A 22,965-nucleotide genomic window follows, 5' to 3' on the forward strand; every position below is an offset into this window, starting at 1 on the left:
TATTGAGGACCGATGACAATTCAAAATTTAAAAAAAAATTAAAAAGAATAATTAATAGTTTAAAAAAACTAACAAAATACGCTTTTATAGAAAATCCAACTAAAAAATAGAAAATAAATTTTAATAAATTTGAATTTAAAATAGTGTAAGAAAAAATGATTTTATTATAAAAAAAAGTGTGGGGTGCATTTATTATTTTATGAACAGATATGAGTAAAAGGGTTATTTTGATGATATCCTGAAAAGCACTCCACGCTTTTTTACAGTAAAATCATTTTTTCTTACACTATTTTTAATTAAAATTTATTAAAATTCATTTTCTATTTTTTAGTTGGATTTTCTATAAAAGCGTATTTTGTTAATTATTTTAAACTATTATTTATTTAATGTTTATTTGCAATGGTTAAACTGAATTATATTTTAATGACATGTATCATAATGAATTGATGACATGAGCGGATGAAGGTAGATATGATACGATTTGTTGATTTTGTGAAAACGGGCAGCAAACTTTTGTTATTTAACCCCTTTATTTAACACTAAACATACCATAACGGGTCAAATGACCCATATTGAACTTTTGTATTGAAAATGCACGTGTCGGCTTATCGCTTATTTGCATTAGACATGCATTAGACTTCATGACTTTTTCTTACCAATTAATCTACAGTTATTAATTAATTATACTGTTTGTTTTCTTTATTTTGAGTAATTGTCGTATACCCAATACCGTTTCTCTCACACATTTATTCTTAAAACATTTTTGTCGGGCACATTACACTTTTTTCACAAATCAGTAATCTTATCAGAAGGTACCCATTTATAAGGCATATACTACGCCATTATATCGATGACTGCGCCTATTCCTACTGTACTAATTAATAATATTTCCGAACGCATCCTAACTAATTTACTAAATACACCATCTACTAAGTAACCAAAAAACCAGCAGCATTCTAATAACATTAATGACATATTATATCATACTCAGTAAAAAAATGTTATTATAATTCGCTTTTTTTACTTTCCAAAAGGGCCTCAAATTCTTGTGTGCCCAAGGGCCCCAGCCTAATTTCAGACGTCCCTGCGTATACCGTTATCTATCCGCTATGGTGGAAAAAGGTACCGGTAAGTGTTGGTATGATTAGTGTTAATCTTCTCATGTCTTCGATTATATATGAAAAAAATATGCAAACAAAATCTCGTATGTACTGATCTGATTCGTTTATAATGCTTTTCGAACGTTTTTTAATTGCATACGCGGGTGAACAAGCTCACGGTCCACCTTGTATTAAGTGGTTACTGAAGCCCATAGACATTAACAATGTGAACACTGCCATCTGCTATCAGACCGTTAGAGCTGATGAAATCTGTCGTAATATTTTTTATTGCGTTACACGCAATGGATGATGAAGTTGCGAAGGTCAATGCTCTCGCGGTGCCACACGCAAGCCGGCTTCTCTTTACATTGCGCGTTCGAAGATCATTTTCTCGTCGCGTTAATTTCGGGTTTTGTCCTCAGCATGCTACTGGATAAGCGCTACCGTGCCGAGTGCTTGTCGCGAGGCGCGGGCGTCGGTGTCGGTCCAGGTCGGTACGCCTCCTTACTCAAGCAGCGGCACGTGGCTCTGCTGGGACGGCACGTCGACCTCTGCGCGCTGGTAACTAAACTAAACCCGCAAATACACTAATTTGCGTAATTACTGCTGGTAGGACCTTTTGCAAGTCCACGCGGGTAGGCACCACCACCCCGCCTGTTTCTGCCGTGAAGCAGTAAGGCGTTTGAAGGGCGGAGCAGCTGTTGTAAGTTGTTTAACGGTTGGTAGCGGCTTGGCTCTGCATTGCTGAAGTCCATGGGCGACGGTAACCACTCACCATCAGGTGGGCCGTATGCTCTTCTGCCTACAAGGGCATAAAAAAAAAAAATCTATACTGAGATCTTAGAACTTGTATCTCAAGGTGGGTGGCGAATTTACGTTTTGTAGATGTCTATGGGCTCCAGTAATCACTTAACACCAGGTCATTTAGATGCAATAGATAGATACATAGCAGTATAAAATAAAATACACGTTTAGTATGATGGCTTGTTTGTACTACCCGCGCGCCATTTTGAGACACGAGTCGGCGACCTCAAGCGTACGGTCTCACGTGAAATTTCGAATGTCCCCAGGTGGCGCAGCGGATCAACTCGGACATGCACCGTGCTCTGGACGCGGCCATCGCGAAGTTCGAGGCCGGAGACATCACCGGCGTGGTGGTGAGTCGCGGCCCCGTGACGTCACGCCCGCACCCCCCCAACCCCCTCGCGTACTGACCGCCGCACGCCCCTCGCCCCCAGGAGCTGGAGGGGCTGATCGCGGTGAACCGTCTCTGCCACAAGCTGCTAAGCCGCTACCTGACCCTGGACGACTTCGAGGCGGTGCTGCGGGAGTCGGACCACGGCGTGCTGGCTCCGTACGGCAGGGTCACGCTGCACGTCTTCTGGGAGCTCAACTATGACTTCCTGCCGAACTACTGCTACAACGCTGCGACGGCGCGGTGAGCCAGTGTTATGTCAAGTGCCTAATTGAGCCCATGGGCAGCAGCAACGTAAATGCCGCGATCACCTCGAGATATGAGTTGTAAGGTCTCAATATATACAACGGTTGTGCCGCCCTTCAAACCGCAACGCATTACTGCTTCACGGCAGAAATAGGCAGGGTGGTGGTACCTACCCGCGCGGACTCACGAGAGGTCCTACCATCAGTAATATTGCAACTTATAATTTAAATAAAATATTAAAAAGACGTGTGGTGTCGTGGGACACCGGATAGGAATGAAGTTCCTTATTATAAAGATATTCATTTTAAGTTCTATTCGAGGTATAAAGAAAATAAAACTGGAGGTTTCGCAACAACCCACGGTCATTCGGTAACGTGCGAACTTATTGTGGTACACTTCATTTACGGTTGTTTGCATAAGAGTTAGTGTATTGCGCAAACGAAGCTCTGGGATCGTGGTCAATGAATGATAAAAAAATATGTTATTTTTCGTATGTTATTACAAAGTTAAGCTGTGTGCATTATTAATAAAAATCTTACGTTACGGACGTTTTTTCCCGGTTAGGGTACCCCTCCGCATCGTCCCATAAGTTACTTCGTTCCAAAAAGAAAGTGGGAAAAGAAGTTACAGCGGTCCCCCGCGACCGATTCCCTTGCAGGTTCGTGAAGTGCCGCGGGATCCAGTTCGCGGCCAACGTGCAGCGGGAGCGCCCGCAACAGTACGGGCACGCGCTGCTGTGGGGCTCCAAGCAGCTCAGCCTCGTGTACTCCGCGCAGTACACGCAGTACAACGGTGGGTAAGGGGGGACCGGGGGGGACATGCGGGGGACACGAGGGGGCCGGGGGGACTTGTACACGTGCAAGCATTGACATTGTCCTGGGCAAGATTGAGGCATTTGTCACGTATCTACCAACAACAGACTCGACAAGGTGAAATCGTTCGGTAGACGGATGCTTCGGAACTTGAGTGTACATGAAGATATCGGTAGTGCGATTCACTTAAATGTCCAGTTTGCTCAGTGCAAGTTTTTTAACCTTCTCGATAGTGTTAAAGTTAACTCGAATTTGTATGGAGTTTTAACAGCGCCCCTAGCGGTAAACGTAGGAACACTGTCCCAACTCCATACCTCCTTCTCCTATGTGCATCGTTTTCATCATTACTGATGGTCGTGACTCCTCCGCTGCATCACCCTCTCTTGTACGATCGTTCTCCATCTGCTGCGATCCTTGGCCTCGTCGAGTGCATCGTGGGGCTTGATGTCCAGACAAGACTGAATTTGGTCCGACCGTCCCGTGGGACTGCTTCCTCTGAGACGTTTGCCCTCTACCTTGTCCTTCACCATCAACTGCTCAAGATTGTGACCCTCCTTTCGAGCAAAAAACTCCAATACTCTACGAATTTGTGGCAAGGCCCGTTTTAACATTAAACTCCTTCAGTATTGACACATTGGTGCGTAAAAGCAGTGCGGTAGGCAGCGGCTTGGCTCTGCCCCTGGCATTGCTGAAGTCCATGGGCGACGGTAACCACTCACCATTAGGTAGGCTGTGTGCTCGTCTGCCTGCAAATGCAATAAAAAAAGAATTCAGTTAACTTTAACGCGATCGAGAACGTCACGAAAATTCGCGTTAAGCACCCTGCACTCGGAGAGACTTATCGGAGTTGAAGCTCACGGAGGAGATTGTCGCGCTGAGCAGGATTCGTGGGAGCGGCGCACTTGCACGCGCTGGTCCGGCTGCTGGGCTACCAGGGTGTGGCCGTGGTGGTGGGCGAGCTGCTGGGTGTGGCCCGTGGACTGCTGCACGGCTCGCTGGCGCAGTTCACGCGGGCCCTGCTCGCCGCGCTGCCGCGACACTGCCGCCTGCCCAGATACGACTACGGCTCCAATGGTACGTTGAGACACTCTGTGCACAGTGGTAGGGGGCGACCTCCCTATGCCCCTGGCATTGCTGAGACCCACGAGCGATAGTAATCACTTATCATTAGGTGGGCCCTTTCCTCTTCTACATACATGGGCAACATCGGTACAGAAACACACACCACACCTTACATCCTCCGGCTTTGCGTCTATAAACCTCAATGCTGAGGGTCGTGGCCTCGCGAGGGTCTCTTGGGAAAATACACGTGATTCTTCGAGGCCGCTGAAGCGTTATTCTGCTGGTCCAGCTAATTAACTGTCGCCCTACATTCGGAGTTGACAGTCTTACGGTGGGAAGATCGAACCCTCCTCTTTTCTCATGCGGGTCTCATGGGACTGGCATTGGCAGAGTTAACATATTACATATACGTCACACATGCACACACAAACCTAGTCCATCGACCTAACCCACGTGGTGTCGTCGTGGTCCCCCCTGCCCCCCTCTAACCGCGTGCGGTCGGCAGGCGTGCTGGGCTACTACCACGCGCAGCTGACGGACATCGTGCAGTACCCCGACGCGAAGACCGAGCTCTTCCACGCCTTCAGGGAGCTCGGGAACATCATCCTGTTCTGCATGCTGATCGAGCAGGTCAGTGAAGCCGGCAAGCTTTCAGGCGAGCCAGTCGACCAGCTCAACTGGTGGTAGGAGGTCTGAGTACGCACGGGTAGGTATCACCACCCTGTCTATTTCTGCCGTGAAGCAGTCATGCGGTTTGAAGGGTGGGGCAGCCGTTGTAACTATACTGAGACCTTAGAACTTATATCTCAAGGTGGGTGACGTATTTACCTTGTAGATGTCTATGGGCTCCAGTAACCACTTAACAGCAGTTGGGCTGTGAGCTCGTCAACCCATCTAGGCAATAAAATAAAAAAAGAGCTTACGACGTAAAGTTGTGTCAGGCATGTTGTACATGACAAAGTCAGTATGAGATTAATGGATGCCTTATCCTACAAACCGGAATGCGTTACTGTTTCGCAGCAGAAATAAGCGGGGCATTGGTACCATTTAATAGAATAGCAGTCACCAATTAATATATTTTGAAGTGAAACTTCTTTAGAAATGTTGTGATTTCAAATTCGATGAAACGAAAAAATAAGTCCATACAACAAACACATAAATGTATAGGATTCAGCCGGCGAGAGAATGAGATAGAACACATCAGTCGTTCTCGGTCTCCTCTTTGTGCGACTCTCCGTAGCATCCCCACTATCGTCTACTAAACATTGTCCATATGTATGCTCCTGTGTAGTGGGATAGTCAGTATATCTATATCTTATTATAAGTTTCACTTCTAACGTGTGCGACTTGCTCACACACACACACACTTTTTTTACGGCTTATATTGACGAAAGCATCTTCTTGCGTCTATAATCTTCAATGCTGAGGATCGTGGTCTCTTTTAATAACTCATTACTGCACGATCCTGCGCCAGCCCTGACTGGGCTGTGCGAATGGCACCCTGGACTCGAGAGCTGAGAGTAGAGCATACCTGGTCTGTTCAGTGCATTGGACCACTGCCTCTGGGCCTTCTCCCGCATATTTTACATGATACCAGCAGCTTCTAAGCTGTCACCTCTATGACAATGCTTATATCCTTACAGGCTTTAAGTCAAGAGGAGGTGACGGATCTGCTCCACGCGGCGCCCTTCCAGAACATTCTGCCGCGTCCCTACAGCACAGGTAGGCAGGGGGCAGGGACTCGTCATTCTTGAGGTCGTGGTCTCTGGACAGCAGCGGATCCAGAGCGCGGCATATCAGCAGCTCTGTTACGTGCGAGACGGACTGTTCGATTTCCGATACACCGTATTACAAACTAGCGACCCGCCCTCGCTTCGCTTTGGAGACATTAAATTTTATTGAAGTGAAAACTTCTTTAGAATCGTTGTGATTTCAAACCGGATGCAACGGAAAAAACGACAGGTAAGAGACACAAATACAAAAATGTGTAGGATGAAGCCAGTAAAGAGTGAGACAGAAATATACATACTATTTAATACAGCGCCATCTGTGAGATTTTTTAATACTAGCGTGTGTATGAAAGCTCTTGTAGTGAATTTTAATTTAGGATTATACGTGAAATTAAAATATCAATTCACAGAGGGCGCTACCTTACAATTATTTACTAATGACAAAATTTTACATATACTTAAGACGTTTAGGATAATTGTATTTTAATTTTGGAAGGTTTCACTTCTACCACGTGTGAATTGCACACATGTATTTTTTATTATTGATAGGCGAGTCCCGCCATGCTGCACGCGGTACGACAATAACTGCGGGTGACGCCGCGGGGCGAAGCTAGTCTAAAAAAAGTAGCCTAAGTTACTCCTTATATCATCAGCTACCTATTAGTTAAAGTCTCATAAAAATCGGTCCAGCCGTTGCAGAGATTAGCCGGAACAAACAGACATACAGACAGACAAAAATTGTAAAAAATATTACTTTGGTGTATGTACCGCATATATATTCATATGCATGTAGTAAAAAGCGGTTATTTCAATACTACAAACAGACACTCTAATTTTATTAATATGTATAGATATGTTTGGGATGTATAGAATAGCACCCTCATTTCTCGATGGAGAATCGATGGTAGGGTAGATAGCGGGCACGCACGGGTCGGTACCACTGTCTGGGCTATATCTACCGCGAAGCAAACACGCGCTGCATATTGAAGAGGTAAATAAGACAATAAGGACTTTGCTGAGCTGATGATGAACAGGTTGCTTTGGTCTTTCCCTGTACATCTTATGTCTATTTATGTATATATATATTTAAAAGTACTGTTATAACCCTATGCTGATCGCTGACCAGATGGTCCGGGTAAAAGCTTAGGCCGGGTAAACCAGTCAATCAGTCCACTCAGATCCCTTACAAAGAGCTGTTACCCTAAAGTATTGCGTGTAAAATAAACTTTATCTTTTAAAAACTCCCATTTCATTACAGCACTTAAGTATATTCGACTTTAGATCCACTTTCGGAGCTTATAAGCTCTCCAAGCACCGATCATTGTTCTCCGTGAAACTTTAACCCATAGACACAGCCCACTGAGTTTCTCGCCGGCTCTACTCAGTGGGTCGCGTTTCCGATCCGGTGGTAGATTCTGCGAAGCACGGCTCTTGCTAGGGTTAATGTTAGCAAGTCCTCTCAAGTCGCAGCTCGACTCATCCATAACTCACAAAGAAGACCAGCCCATTGAGGCTACTGGGGGATGTATAGGCATAGCAACACCAGACTCTCTTAATTTGGAGCTAGAGTTCATTGGTCGTGATGCCCATGGACTCCGGTGATCGCTAGACCCTGGACTTTAGTTGCAGACGGTGATAAGCCCGAATCAAAACAGAAACGTCTGGAGGCCAAGTACGCGTCCCTACAGATCGTCCACAATGTCGACAAGTACGGCACCGCCAAGGTGAGTTGAGGCCGCATGAGGTCGACCTCAAAACCGACCTCAATAACACGCAAATAATACAAAAACAATTTATTGAATTAAATTAGAAATGAAACCCGCAAAATTATAATGCGTAATTACTGGTGGTAGGAAGTCTTGTGAGTCCGTGCGGGTGGGTACCACCACCCTGCCTATTTCTGCCGTGAAGTAGTAACGCGTTTAGGTTTGAAGGGTGGGGCAGCCGTTGTAACTATACTGAGACCTTAGAACTCATGTTTCAAGGTGGACCGTGAGCTCATCCAACCAGTTAAGGAATTTACAATAAATAATACGCTTTTTTACAATAAAATATATATTTTTTTACACTATTTTCAATTTAAATTTATTAAAATTTATTTTCAATTTTTTAGTTGAATTTTATATAAAGCGTGTTTTTTTGTTTTTTTTAAACTATTTTTTATTTTTTAGTTGAATTTCAATTTTTACTTTAAAATTTTTTTTTTATACTGAATTTTCATCGGTCCTCGATAGATCTACAAAGTTTGAATGAAATCTGGCCGTTTATTAAAGTGGGTCAAAATCGCGTCTAAAGGAGTCAGTTACAAACATACAAACATACATACAAGTGAAGCTAATATAAAGTGTGTCAAAAAGACGTGAATCTATTTATTTTTATAGCTTAGATGGGTGAACGAGCTCACAGCCCACCTGGTGTTAAGTGGTTACTGGAGCCCATAGACATCCACAACGTAAATGCGCCACCCACCTTGAGATATAAGTTCTAAGGTCTTAAGTATAGTTACAACGGCTGCCCCACCCTTCAAACCGAAACGCATTACTGCTTCACGGCAGAAATAGGCAGGGTGTTGGTACCTACCCGCGCGGACTCACAAAAGGTCCTACCATTAGTAAAAATCATCCAACCAGTTAAGCAATTAAAAAAAAGAAGTGTATCTACCCGCGTCCCATGTGTCCAGCAAGGTCAGCTGTCCCGCGAGGGCGACCTGCTGACCCGCGAGCGGCTGTGCTGCGGCCTGTCGCTGTTCGGCGTGGTGCTGCGGCGGCTGCGCACCTGCCTCGCCGCGCCCGCCTGGCCCGCGCCCCCCGCCGCGCACCACGCGCACAGCGACGACACCAACGAGTTCCACAGGTACCGGGCGCACCAGCGGGGACTCACAATCGACAGTTGTCTAAGACGTGGACTCCTCGCCAGCGTAGGTCACGTTACACAGGAGAAGTGTTACACAGGGGATATACATTCTATCTAGCCAAGGCCAAATGCAAGGCGTTACACCGGGGAACATTGTTGCACAGGGATATATTTTCTAGCCGAGGCGAGAAGTAAGATTAGTTACTCAAAGGAATGTTACACAGGGGAACTAGTTTCTAGCCAAGGCCAAACGTCAGAATAGTTCCACAGGGGATATACCGTTTAGCAATGATAAACGTAAGACGAGTTACACAGGGAAATATTGCTACACGTGGGATATGCCTTCTAGCCAAACCCAAACATAAGGGTAGTTACACAGGGTAATATTGCTACACAAGCCCAAACGTAAGACTAGTTGCATCGAGGAATATTGTTACACTGGGGATATACCTTCTAGTCAAGGCCAAGCGTAAGACGCGCTACACAGGGGGATATTGTTACACCGGAGATATGCCTTCTAGTCCCGACCAAACGTACGACGCGTTACACAGGGGAATGTTGTTACACAAGGGAGCCGCGTTCTACCCAAAGGCATTCGCGACTGGAAGCTGCGTAACAACGCAACTGATACTTCACACGCTTTCAACGCCGTCTTTCGTTGCTGTCCATGCACCGACAGACGCTCAACACTCAACTATAGTATTCATCTCCCTATTGCAGATTGTGGTCAGCCCTGCAGTTCCTGTACTGCATCCCGGTCGGCGACACCCAGTTTACCGTCGAGTGAGTACTGTTGATAGGTGGACGAGCTCACAGCCCCCCGGCTGCTAAGTGGTTACCAGAGCCCATAGACATCTACAGCGTAAACCCACCTTGAGACATAAGTTCTAAAGTCTCAGTATAGTTACAACGGCTACCCCACCCTTCAAACCGAAACGCATTACTGCTCTACGGCAGAAATAGGCAGGGTGGTGGTACCTACCCGCGCGTTCGCCAAGTTATGATGACTGATTTTTTTTTAAGAGATTTTATGACCTGGTAACTGAGACCTTTAAGTCATGTCTTATTTTAATGTAATGTATAATATAAAAAAATGGTGCGCGTGCAGCTTGCGCATGAATGAAGTGAAACAAACTTCTTTGCGGTGTGTAGTATTGTGGTTTTCTTCATTTCTCATCCTTAAATCAAATCTCTCTTGTAATAGGGAATGCTGTGTATAAGAGAAACGACCTAGCTCGCTTTGTTCTCTCCCTCTCTCCACGGTCGAGTGGTTTGCGAGACGCTCTGTCTATTTTCTCACTCTCGCTCTTCCTAAATCGTATCTTTTCTCTCTAGCCGTAACGAATCTGTCGAAACGAGTTAAATTTTACTCTTGACGCGCCTAAAGAAGTTTCACTTCAAAAATGCAACATTCATAAAAGTACTTAAAGGTTCTCACTCTCGCTCATCCTAAATCGCATTCTCTCTAGCCGTAACGAATCTGTCCCAAGTTAAATTTTATCCACAACGCGCCTAAAGAAATTTCACTTCATTTAAAATGTTGAACTCTCAGGGAACTGTTCGGCGAGGGTCTCCATTGGGCCGGCTGCACCATCATCGCTCTCCTCGGCCAGCAGAGGAGGTTCGAGGCGCTGGACTTCTGCTACCACATCCTGAGGGTGCAGAGGGTCGACGGAAAGGATGAACTGGTCAAAGGCATTGTGAGTACGCCACTATGTAACAAAACTTTAATAATAGCTAGTGGTCTTCCCTCAGTAGTCGAAATAAGAATATAATTATTAATTGAAATTATAAGTTTGAACATTATTATAGTTCTATTGTCGAAGACTTAAATTTCTATAATCACAGATTTCGCCAAGACTACCTACACTATAGACAAATAATATTAATCTATTTTCAATTTGACGACACACCTTTATTTATTGTTTATTGTCAAACTTTTGTTATTGTTCAAAGTCTGTGATAATAGATTAATATTATTTGTCTATAGTGTAGCCTTGGCGAAATGTGTGATTATATTATAGAAGTATACTAGTGTTTGACAATAGAACCATAATAATGTTCAAACTTATAATTTCCATTAATTATAGTCGAATTTTGATTATTTGGGAACCACTGGTCATTATTATTTGATTAACTCACTTTGGCCACAAACAAAAAAAAAAAAATACAAACGCTTTATTGAATTTATTTTTGTTCCCAAAAAATTTAAGCTTTAAATGGCTCTCCGGTAAAGTTACAAAAATGTCACTTAAACCAAATTGTCTTTCGCTCCTCGATATATATATGTATTTCCTGTGTCCGCAGCCCCTCAAGCGAATGGTGGATCGCATCAGGCGGTTCCAAGTGCTGAACTCGCAGATCTTCGGCGTGCTGTCCAGGCAGCTGTCCGCGGACGACGCGGCGGGCGTCGAGCACGTGCGCTGCTTCCCGCCCCCGCAGGCGCCGCTTACGCTCAACTGAGCCGCCGCGCGACCAGAACTCGACGAAAATTCCATTTTTTTTTTTATTACTTAGATCAGCCTTTCCCAAAGTGGGTGATAACGCCCCCTTATGGGCGCTGCAGGCCTAAAGGGGGCGGTAAGAGACCCAGAAAAAAAATGGGGGTGCTGTGTAGAAGCTTGAGAGGCGATTTGTAATTTTATCTAGAAGGATTCTTAGACACCGACTGAGCTCTCGCTATAGTGGTCTAGAAGTAGGTGAAAAAATGGGGGCGCTAAAAATAATTTATTTTCAAAGTGGGCTGTAGACAAAATAAGTTTGGGAACCCCTGGTTTAGGTGGTTGGACGAGCTTACAGCCCACCTCTTAAGTGGTTATTGGAGCCCATTGACATCTACAATGTAAATGCACCACCCACCTTGAGACTAAGGTCTCAGTATAGTTACAACGGCTGCTCCACCCTTCAAACCGAAACGCATCACTGCTTCACGGCAGAAATAGGCAGGGTGGTGGTACCTACCCGCACGGATTCACAAGAGGTCCTACTACCAGTAATTGTAATTATACTTTTAACGTCTATTAGCCTTCAGTAATTTCAATTCCATTTGAATTTTATGTTGTTTGGCTGTTTTGTTGATGTCCATGAGCCACGGTGACCTCATGTGGGTCACATACCTACAAAGTTCATAAAGGGCCAACAATATCGATTTGTGATTACACAGTGTGCCAAAAAAGTGCTTCACAGAGCTTTATCTCTGAGCCCCTCAACTTACCATCAGTTGGGCCGTATGCTCGCCAACCTACAGTAGCGATTGGAGAGAAGCTGAGATATTAATTTCCTTAATATCAAAGCTCGCCATGCCTTAATGGTGTCTACATATAGGAACTAAACAGTTTGTAACACCCTGTTACTATGATTTAATTAAAACTAAGCCATTCCTATGACGTACATGTAGGGACGCTTACGATCGTCTGAGCAGCGTTCTAGACGCGCATGTCACTTGTAATTGTAATATTATTATTTTTTTTAAGAATATCTCTAGAGGCATTAAGACAGACAAGAACTAAAAAACATATTTTGGTATATGTACCGTGGTATACATACTTACGCATTTAGACAGACAGACACTCCAATTTTATTTATTTGTGTAGATATATAAATGAGGATTTTTGTAAAATTATTTCGAATTCAAGACAAATAGTATTAGAAAGTAATTATTTGAAGGAATTTGATTTTTTATTACTAATATCCGACTTTTTGGCTCGATTTTTTTGTTATTATTGAAAATTTTTGATAGTAAAAGAAAATTATACATAATTAAATGTACTAAAATCATTGTCTAATATAGTAATTATATTTGTAATGTTTTTATAATTGTCGGAGAATTGAGAAGCGAAATGTTTTGTACGCTATACATTGCGTGCTCAAGATACTCTTTGTATTTATTACTGATACATTGAACGTTTAAATTTTATGTTTAGATAGCCGTCTCGTCTTCTCCATTTTTAATGTATCGACAACACATTGACATTGTCAATAGTAATGTGCGCGTATGCCAATCTTGCAGCACTAAATGCCTGTGTTGTTTCTCAATACTATTTTATTATTAAATATAAATTAAATCATAGCTATGATAAAGAAATTGTGTTTTATTTTGTAATTAGTTAGTTGCTGGATAAAATAATTTTAGTATATTTTACTGATGACAACGAGGCATAAATTTCTCCTTGGATGTTCGAAGGTTACTGCAATGATTTTTTATATATATTTTTTTTATTGCCCTATTATTAAGTATATATTAAGTAGAGGGGGAAGAGGTCGACCGAAGAAGACACGGATGGAGTGTGTGAATGACAATATGAGAGAGAGTGAGTGTTGAGATGACGGCTGTTAGAGAGACGAATGAAAGAGAAAAATTCACTGCCGACCCCACCTTTTTTTTATTTATTGCTTAGATGGGTAGATGAGCTCACAGCCCTCCTGGTGATAAGTAGTTACTGGAGCCCATAGATATCTAGAAAGTAAATGCGCCACCCACCTTGAGATATAAGTTCTAAGGTCTCAAGTATAGTTACAACGGCTGCCCCACCCTCCAAACCGAAACGCATTACTGCTTCACGGCAGAAATAGGCAGGGTGGTGGTACCTACCCGCGCGGACTCACAAGAGGTCCTACCACCAGTAATTACGCAAATTATAATTTTGCGGGTTTGATTTTTATTACACGATGTTATTCCTTCACCGTGGAAGTCAATCGTGAACATTTGTTGAGTACGTATTTCATTAGAAAAATTGGTACCCGCCTGCGGGATTTGAATACCGGTGCATCGCTCAACACGAATCCACCGGACGTCTTATACTTTAGGCCACGACGACTTCAGTACCACCTAGAGAGATAAGGTGAAGAAAAAGAAGATTTTTATTCCCCTATTAGGCGGACGAGCGTACGGCCCACCTGATGGTGAGTGGTTACCGTCGCTCATGGACCAACAATGCCAGGGACAGAGCCGAACAGCTGCCTACCGTAATCTCCACAATCTCTCCAGAGTTGAGATAAATGCCTCATGTCTCAAGGTGAACGGGTCAAACCCGTATTATATGTGTCTCAAATCTTCAACCGTGACACATGTATTGCTCGAACAGGAAACTGACTACACGAAAGAAAGAATTCAAATAAAAATCCACACAAAATTCAATTTCGCCATCTTTTATTAAATTACCTTAATTTCTATTTTACTTCTAAATGTTAAAAATTTAAAAGGAAAACCTTACATAATTATTTATTTTATACAAAAAAAAAATATATGTATACATATATCTATTTTTATTTTAAATATATACCTTAATTTTAGCTATTTACAAAACTGCTTCATTCTCTACTCTGTAGCGCTTGTCAAAGGCTATCATTTTGACAGCTGTCAAAGTGACAGATCGATGCCCTTTCGAAGTGTGTGTGAACCTTTCCGATTTTAACGACTGTGGATTGCTGTGAGCTGATTGAAGTGGAAATTTAGCCTTTTAACAAGTTCCAAAGAGTAATTTACCGACATGAGAAATCATTTTTAGTAGCATCGACGTACGCGGTAAAAGCGAGCTCGTGCTAATTACAAAAAAATCTCGATAAATTAAATTTAATACTTACGAAAAACAAAAAAAAACAAAAAAAAATACTGTTTTCATTACAAAAATCACTTAAACAAAAAAAAAACAATTTTCTTTCATTTATTCCGTCTATCAGTTACGCCAACTTTGATAGTTTTTTAGCCATTTTTAATAAGATAATTAGTAGTTATTCATAATAACTTAAATGTATATCAGAAGCGGTCCTTCAGGGTAAAGGTGTGGTCCAAGATAACTTGCTTCGGCTTAATATACGTCTCATTAGATTAGCAGTGTGCTTAGTGCGAGTTTTTTAACGTTCTCGATAGCGTAAAAGTTAACTCAAATTTGTATGCAGTCGACACGAGACCTTCAATTGCATTTGAAAAAAAAACTAAAAAAAAATTCACTATCCTTTTATTTGTTCAACATAATTATTATACGACAAAAAAAAATATAATTATTTTTAATTCGGGGTTGTATTTTTATATTATTGTTTTTTTTAAAGATTTTGTTTCTTTTTTTCTTAATATTATTATTATTATAGTTAATATATTTTTTACAAAATCACCTTATTCAGATTTCATTAAAATAATAAATATTGCTATTTACATTGTGTTCTTCGACGAACCTTACTGTTGCACAGCGCGTCGAGAAGTTCCCATGGACATTGTCATCGGCATTGACATGGTAACGCGGTGCCGGGTTGGCCGAAAATACCTCTAAATTAGCTGTGAAATTTCCTTTCACGCTGGCAACATTGCATTTTTATATTTTGTACTTGCGTCTGCGAACGTGGCAACACCGACCCGTCAAAAGTGACGGACTGTGTTTTAAAAAAAAGCAAAACCACCAAAAACCCTTCAATTTACAATACTAATTATTATTACAAATAAATACAATATATACTTATATATTTATATTTTACAAAATTAATAATATTATTATAACAATAATTAAGCTACTTTTTTTATTACTATTATTATTATATATTTTTATTAAATTTAAGTTTACTTATTGCAATTCGATCGATGTCGGAGACATCTATTATTGTTTTTTTTTTGTTTTGTTAATATTAGTCTATGGTTTTTTTTTTAATTTAGAATATTCAGTCGTTACAAGTTTCCTTTCTAGTTTCTTAATAAATTTTAATAATGCATCTACTTTTAAATACAATGCAATCAACGTACTATGCCCGAATGTCTTAAAGTTCAACATTTTGATGCATAAGTAAAAAAAAACCAAAAAGAAAAATACATCAAAATATCTCCAAACAAAAAAAAAACGAAAAATTCCTAATGAGATATAAAATAACTAAAGAAAAAATGGAATACACGTTTTATCACATTTCCTTTTTTTGAAAAAAAAAAAAACTAACAAATTTACTTTAGCGATGACGTCATCACGTATGAACTATGTACTTCTGCCGTGACGTTTGTCAGTTTTGACAGCTGTCAACGTCGACACGCGAGTCGTCTCGGATCCCGAGTAACAAACTTAATTCGGATTAAGTTTGTCTTAAAATTATGCGTAAACATAATCGAGGGATGAAAGGCTGCTTAGTTAAAGCGACATCTCGCTTATCAAGCGACATTTATCTTTGTAATTAAGGGTCCGTTTTATTTAGTTATTACAGCATCAACAGTTCGATGTTTTTAATTGAACTTCAATTAAGTTTACCTCCTTCGAATAGCTGAAGTAGGTTTTTTTCTTGTTATGATATTTTTTCCAAATTTTTAATCTTTAAATGGCTCTTCTGTAATGTTGCAAAAATGTCCCGTAAATTAAATAGCCTTTCGCCTTTAAATAGTTCGTGCGCCCCTGACATATACAGTTCAGGGAGACTATAGCGATTAGTAAACGCGCAATGAACAGCGAATCCTATGAGGTCGTTCACCCCGTCAGTCGAGTTTGTATTGCATTGCGCCGTGCATCGCCTCTGATACAAATACAACCCGTATTGCTCACACACAAAGCTCAATTTAATATGTATACTAAAATCGTCGGAATTTACCGAATGAATAAGACTTATATCGCCATCCCTTTCCCTCGCATAATAATTTCAACAAACAAAGGTTGCATCCCAAAACCTAAATTGGCAGTAATATCATTGAGAGCATATAATTTACATTGTGTAATGTAATAAGCTGATGAAGATATAAAGCAATAAGAGTGAAATTTTCTCATCTGTTTTTCAAACGCTTTTTTTTATTTTTTAATGACGTGGGTATCAACAAAAAAATAATCAGCCTTTATTTTTTTTAAACACATAATAATATATTATATTATAAATGAATAGGAAGCGAATCATAAAATTAATTGTACAACGTTAAACGAATTTGTTATTTGTGTCTATCATGTTTAAGGTCGATATTAGGTCGCATCAAAAACCTACGCTTCTAATAATAGTGGTTGTGGGGTGACCGACCGGTGTCTGGGTGCGAGAGGGACGGCGATACGTCCCGCGAAACCGATCAATATATACAAAATGACGACTCGAATCGTGCATGTACTAAATTACCCTTTGCCCGTCCGCGCCTTAATACTACGGTTGACAGCTGTCAATTTTGGCAGGTGTCATTTAGATAGTTCTGTCAGTCAGATAGTTCTGGCCGCACTTAACAGTAGACCCCTCGCTGGGAGGCAGCGGCGCGGCGGAGCGCGGCCATGTGTCACTGGTCGTAGTGCTTGGCTTTCCTTTCAATCTCATCATCCGAAGTCCTGTTCATCGGGTGATCTGGGGGACAACAGCGCTCATTATACGGACGTAGTGGAGCCCGGGGACATCAATGCGTGAAGGCCGATTGGCTTTGCAATCATGGGATTTACTCGGACGCCACCTTGTGGTGCGTCTATGGAACTACAACCCTCTTGAAATGTCAGTGACAGACGTTAAGGCCACTGCAGCGGTTTTTTTTAAGCTCACAGCCCACCTGATGTTAAGTGGTTACTGGAGCCCATAGACATGTACAAGGTAAATGCGCCAACCACCTTGAGATATAAGTTCTAAGGTCTCAATTTAGTTACAACGGCTGCGACGCCCTTCAAACCGATACGCTTCACGGCAGAAATAGGCGGGGTGATGGTACCTACCTGTGCGGACTCACAAGAGGTCCTACCACCAGTAAGTCTAAGTTTCTAATTGTTGTTTACATGGGGGGGTCCCGCCAGCGTGACGGTCCCCCGCCCCGGTCCCCCCAGTACAAAGTCACCGGCTACACTCACCTTGGTGCTGAGGCATCTTCGGTACGAGGACCACGTTGCCGTCAGCCGCCTGCTGCAGCGAGTACTGGCCCGAGGACAGCGGCCTCCCTTCGGGGTCGCGGAGGTTCTGCACGAAGCGAAACGAAACGTTTAATATCGGTCATTAGCTGAGCGTTAGGGCTCCCACAGGCTCCCCCCTCGAATGAGTGTTACCTGGAAAACGTGTCGGTATAGCGCCGCGAATCTCTCCTTAAGCCTCTGCCTCTCGGTCAGCAGACTGTGGTGGTCCCTCTGGGTCCTCAGCTTCCTGTCCCGGACGGTCCTGACCTCGTCCGCGAGCGATGTTATCTGGTCCAGTTTCCGTTTCCGGCAGTTCTGTGCTGCCACCTGGCGGGGGATGGGCGGAATTAGAGGACGAATGTTTGTGTGTCTGCACGTTCGTGTTCTTGTCTGATCGTGACGGAACTTAGTGCAATTATTATTCGGGCTCTAGGGAAGGTTTCTATCGTAGTTACATTGAAGTACGACAGGGGGCGCCCGTGTAGTTTCAATATATAATAATCACGCACGGTCATTCGGTCCCCCAAATTAGGATTCCCTATGTTACTTGTACCAGAGACTGACAAACATACTTATATACGTTTAAATGTATACATATATAGATAAAGAACATCCAGACAATAAACAAAGGTTGCACGAACGTTTGCCTGACGCGGGAATCGAATCGCCTAAAATATATTAATAAGTAAACCTATTAATATTTTTTTTTAAATATCATATAAAGGTTAGCTTAATAAAAAAGCTTTATATTTGTACTGGCTTCTAGTCTCATATAACACGGTTTCGAACAACACGCGTCTTTGTAGGAACGCATTTACCGCGTTATATAGGGGGATAATCTGAACGTATTTACCGCGTTATATAGGGGGATCACCTGTACGTATCTACCGCGTTATATAAGGGGGATCATCTGAACGTATCTACCGCGTTATATAAGGGGGATCATCTGAACGTATCTACCGCGTTATATAAGGGGGATCATATGAACGCATCTACCGCGTTATATAGGGGATCACCTGAACGTATCTACCGCGTTATATAGGGGGATCATCTGAACGTATCTACCGCGTTATATAGGGGGGATCATCTGAACGTATCTACCGCGTTATATAAGGGGGATCATATGAACGCATCTACCGCGTTATATAGGGGATCACCTGAACGTATCTACCGCGTTATATAAGGGGGATCATATGAACGTATCTACCGCGTTATATAAGGGGGATCATCTGAACGTATCTACCGCGTTATATAAGGGGGATCATATGAACGCATCTACCGCGTTATATAGGGGATCACCTGAACGTATCTACCGCGTTATATAGGGGGATCATCTGAACGTATCTACCGCGTTATATAGGGGGGATCATCTGAACGTATCTACAGCGTTGTATAGAGGGATCACCTGACCTTATCTACCCCGTAATGTAAGGGATCACTTGAACGTATCTACCGCGTTATATAGGGGGGATCACCTGAACGTATCTACCGCGTTATATAGGGGGGATCATCTGAACGTATCTACCGCGTTATATAAGGGGGATCATATGAACGCATCTACCGCGTTATATAGGGGATCACCTGAACGTATCTACCGTGTTATATAGGGGGATCATCTGAACGTATCTACCGCGTTATATAGGGGGGATCATCTGAACGTATCTACAGCGTTGTATAGAGGGATCACCTGACCTTATCTACCCCGTAATGTAAGGGATCACTTGAACGTATCTATCGCGTTATATAGGGGGATCACCTGAACGTATCTACCGCGTTATATAGGGGGATCACCTGTACGTATCTACCGCGTTATATGCGGGGATCACCTGAACGTATCTACCGCGTTATATAGGGGGATCACCTAAACGTATCTACCGCTTTATATAGGGGGATCATCTGAACGTATCTACCGCGTTATATAGGGGGTCACACGTATACGTAAAGTATCAAGCTCTATTGGCGTTACTCACTTTGTTCTTGCCCCGCCTTCTGATGTCCCGGATCAGCGACAACTGCGCCTCGCTGAGGTCGTGCTTGGACAGTCTTTCGTTGAACTCATCCATGGGTAGATTAATGATGTCCTGGACTTCGAGGGGGATACCTTGGGGGAAGGAAGGGGTCATAGTTTATCATTAAGCGACAGAGACAGACAGAGACAGAAAACATACTTATCGACACAAAGACATCCGCACTAAAACATTTTGCATATCGTCGTTGGCAAATCCAAAATCTGCTATGTCCACTTTTTGAGTTTTTTTTATTGCTTAGACGGATCGAAGAGCTCACAGCCCACCTGGTGTTAAGTGGTTACTGGAGCCCATAGACATCTACAACGTAAATTCCGCCAACCACATTGAGATATAAGTTCTAAGGTCTCAAGTATAGTTACAACGGCCGCCCCACCCTTCAAACCGAAACGCATTACTGCTTCACGGCAGAAATAGGCGGAGTGGTGGTACCTACCCGCGCGGACTCACAAGAGGTCCTATCACCAGTAAAACTTTTACTTTTTGACCTTTTCGTATAGTTCACAGCCCCATCTACCGTATAAAAAAAACCCGTTATGTGTCCTATAGCTTTAACATTTATCTATAGCTTTCATTTGATATAGTTCTTTAAAATTCACTTTCATATAAAATTTTGTACGAAAAAGATTTTTTTACTCGTTAATTCTGAATAGATTTTTTGCACATTGCAGATTTTGCCTTTGAGAAGCCTTTGTACGGTAAAAACTGAGACCTTAGAACTCATGTCTCAAAGAAGGTGGCGGAATTTACGTTGTAGATGTCTATGGGCTCCAGTAACCACTTAACACCAGGTGGGCTGTGAGCTCGTCCTCCCATCTAAGCAATAAAAATAAAAATAATAATAATAATTAGTATTCGTGTATTAGGCGATTCCGCTGATAATAATGTATTGAAATCTCAATATCAAAGGTGTAATATTAACGGCTAGCAATTCCGCCCGGGTTAAACATCGATTCCTTACGATTTTGGGTCGCGAAGCGTTAGGTCTTTCATTATTGAATTGATTGATAGTAAAGTTATTATTAAAAAAAAATTGTGCTTTTTTTGCTGTTGTTCAAAACGAGTCCATAGACATCAACTATGTAAATGTCGCGGCCCATATAGAGAAATGAGTTCTAAGTCAAAGTTTTATAGTTACAACGGCTGCCCCACCCTTCAAACCGAAACGCATTACTGCTTCACGGCAGATATAGACAAAGCGCTGGTGCCTACCACGCCTAACCTGATGGTAAATACTTCGAGAAACCCATAGACACTCACAGTGGACGCGTGCTTCAAGGCAAAATTAGGAGCGCTAGTAGTAGTAGTAGCTAGTAATAGTAATAGTTACTATGCGTGCTAACTCACAATAAACCCTATAAGTATTCAATAAAATTGAAATTTCGTTTTATCGCGATAAAAAAAATACATCCCCGCCCCCGGTTGAGAATCACCGGATTACCTATTCACTCTGAGAATCACCGGCCCGGCATCTTCATTTAATTTTTTCAAAGAAAATCGTTTGCGCAAACAGACGAGACGGTGGTGCTCAAATTTTATTCTCTTTTTTTTAAATAATCGATAATGTTATATTCATTAGAACAGGTACGTCTCGAAACTAACCCTCGATATTGAGTTAACAACTGTTTGGTGCATTAAAACCAGAACACACGCCGTGACTGCTTCACGGCAGAAATGAGCAAAAAATGGGCAACAATGAAGAAAAAAAGGGGATCCCATTTAAACGGTGGGACATCTGAAGTCCAAACTGAGATTCCGACCGCGTCTCGAGGTCCCACCCGGGGTCAGATCTCTTGTGAGATCCCCGCGCCTGGGGGGCGTGTGGGGTATCTGATACTGGACGGTCCCCAGATGTTGGGAGCGAACCGCCGGCCCAAAAAAACTGTATTTAGGGCCTTATCAATTAAACGTTTAGCTATAACAATGCCCAAACCATATTTGTGACGTCTTATAAATAGATAAACACCGACTGCGCGCACGAAAAACTGTCACGTTCCGTCCGAGCTTGACCGTGCGAGCGAAAGCGCGGAACGAGCGACAGAGAGGTAAGATCGACCCAAGCGTTGGCTTGTGACACATTCGTCTCTCTTCTCGCGTGACGTCAGAGCTAGCAGTTCGAATAGTTCCGTTGCTGACGTCATCACGTCAAACTATCGTCCGTAAACTGACTTTACAGAAAGCCAATTAGTTTTTTTGTTAGATTTAGATATGTTTAATCAATGTTACCATACATACAGATATGATTAATTATCAAAAATGTTTCGTGTAACGTTATCGCGAATTTGTAAAGAGTATTTTAGTGCTTTTTTTTCCTACCTAAGCTGAGAACCTTGAGAGGCTATTTCAGCGTAACCTTAACTAGTACGTGAACTCACGGGGCTCAAACCTGACGACGTTGCTAACATGAACCCTAGCATGAGCAATGCTTCGCAGAATCTACCACCGGATCGGAAACGCGACCCACTGAGAAGATCCGGCGAGAAACTCAGTGGGCTGTGTCTGAGGGATGTTAGTGCGTTGCGGATTGAAAAACTGTTGAGTACCGCTGGCCCAGACGACTGAACACACGGACTAATCCTGTGGTGAGAAGATACTGAAACTCATCATTACCTAATGCCTTGGCCCGTTTCTCGTCTCGGGACAGATGCTGCGCGCTGGTGCATGATGAGCCCCCGTCCGAAGCGCTACCGTCGGTGAGTCGGCGAACTGTTGACGACACGACCAGTTAATAACAAATCTGTAACGCTATGCGCTGAATAAGCGGACCCAGACGCCTCTCCAGTTTCACCAGGATTGAGGAGCGAAAAAAGGCTCAGTCAGGAGGGGTGGGATTAGCTAACAGCCGCCCGAGCGCCTCCGAAGGAGACCTAACAACTCAAGAGCAACTGCTTCGCGAATGAATCTACTACCGGATCGGAATCACGACCCGCTGAGAAGATCCGGCGAGAAACTCAGCGGGCTAATGTTTAAATCAAATCAAATCAAAATTTCTTTATTCAACATAAATAAAAGTACACACTTATTAAACGTTAAAAAGAACTACCGTCAATTCACAAAAACTAGCCTCCGCCCTGAGAAGAACTGGCAAGAAACTCAGCGGGCATGTCTTTTTTTTTTATATTTAGGATAGGTTGCA

The 22,965-nt window shown here is 42.6% G+C and overlaps 2 protein-coding genes across 14 annotated transcripts in view; one reads left to right on the top strand and one right to left on the bottom strand.

The window, feature by feature from the left end:
- Window positions 1–13,082, top strand: part of Sra-1 (Cytoplasmic FMR1-interacting protein Sra-1) — a 30,381-nt gene extending 17,299 nt beyond the window's left edge. The window contains exons 17-28 of the mRNA XM_028172704.2: window positions 1,523–1,661; window positions 2,171–2,257; window positions 2,339–2,538; window positions 3,200–3,333; window positions 4,236–4,427; window positions 4,921–5,045; window positions 6,059–6,137; window positions 7,769–7,869; window positions 8,826–8,998; window positions 9,719–9,781; window positions 10,551–10,698; window positions 11,306–13,082. Of these exons, the coding sequence (XP_028028505.2) occupies window positions 1,523–1,661; window positions 2,171–2,257; window positions 2,339–2,538; window positions 3,200–3,333; window positions 4,236–4,427; window positions 4,921–5,045; window positions 6,059–6,137; window positions 7,769–7,869; window positions 8,826–8,998; window positions 9,719–9,781; window positions 10,551–10,698; window positions 11,306–11,461 (1,597 nt within the window). The 3' untranslated portion in view covers window positions 11,462–13,082. The remainder of the gene's footprint in view (window positions 1–1,522; window positions 1,662–2,170; window positions 2,258–2,338; window positions 2,539–3,199; window positions 3,334–4,235; window positions 4,428–4,920; window positions 5,046–6,058; window positions 6,138–7,768; window positions 7,870–8,825; window positions 8,999–9,718; window positions 9,782–10,550; window positions 10,699–11,305) is intronic.
- Window positions 13,083–15,890: 2,808 nt separating this feature from the next.
- The window catches only part of LOC114241750 (segmentation protein cap'n'collar), a 144,954-nt gene continuing 137,879 nt past the window's right edge, over window positions 15,891–22,965 (bottom strand). For all 13 annotated transcript variants that reach the window (XM_089731373.1, XM_089731362.1, XM_089731361.1 and 10 more), the window contains exons 18-22: window positions 22,440–22,535; window positions 19,773–19,903; window positions 17,956–18,129; window positions 17,764–17,869; window positions 15,891–17,275 (exon numbers count right to left, since the gene is read on the bottom strand). In XM_089731373.1, the coding sequence (XP_089587499.1) occupies window positions 17,211–17,275; window positions 17,764–17,869; window positions 17,956–18,129; window positions 19,773–19,903; window positions 22,440–22,535 (572 nt within the window). In that variant the 3' untranslated portion in view covers window positions 15,891–17,210. The remainder of the gene's footprint in view (window positions 17,276–17,763; window positions 17,870–17,955; window positions 18,130–19,772; window positions 19,904–22,439; window positions 22,536–22,965) is intronic.

The sequence above is a fragment of the Bombyx mandarina genome, chromosome 11, assembly GCF_030267445.1.
Source record: "Bombyx mandarina strain Sakado chromosome 11, ASM3026744v2".
NCBI lineage: Eukaryota > Metazoa > Arthropoda > Insecta > Lepidoptera > Bombycidae > Bombyx > Bombyx mandarina.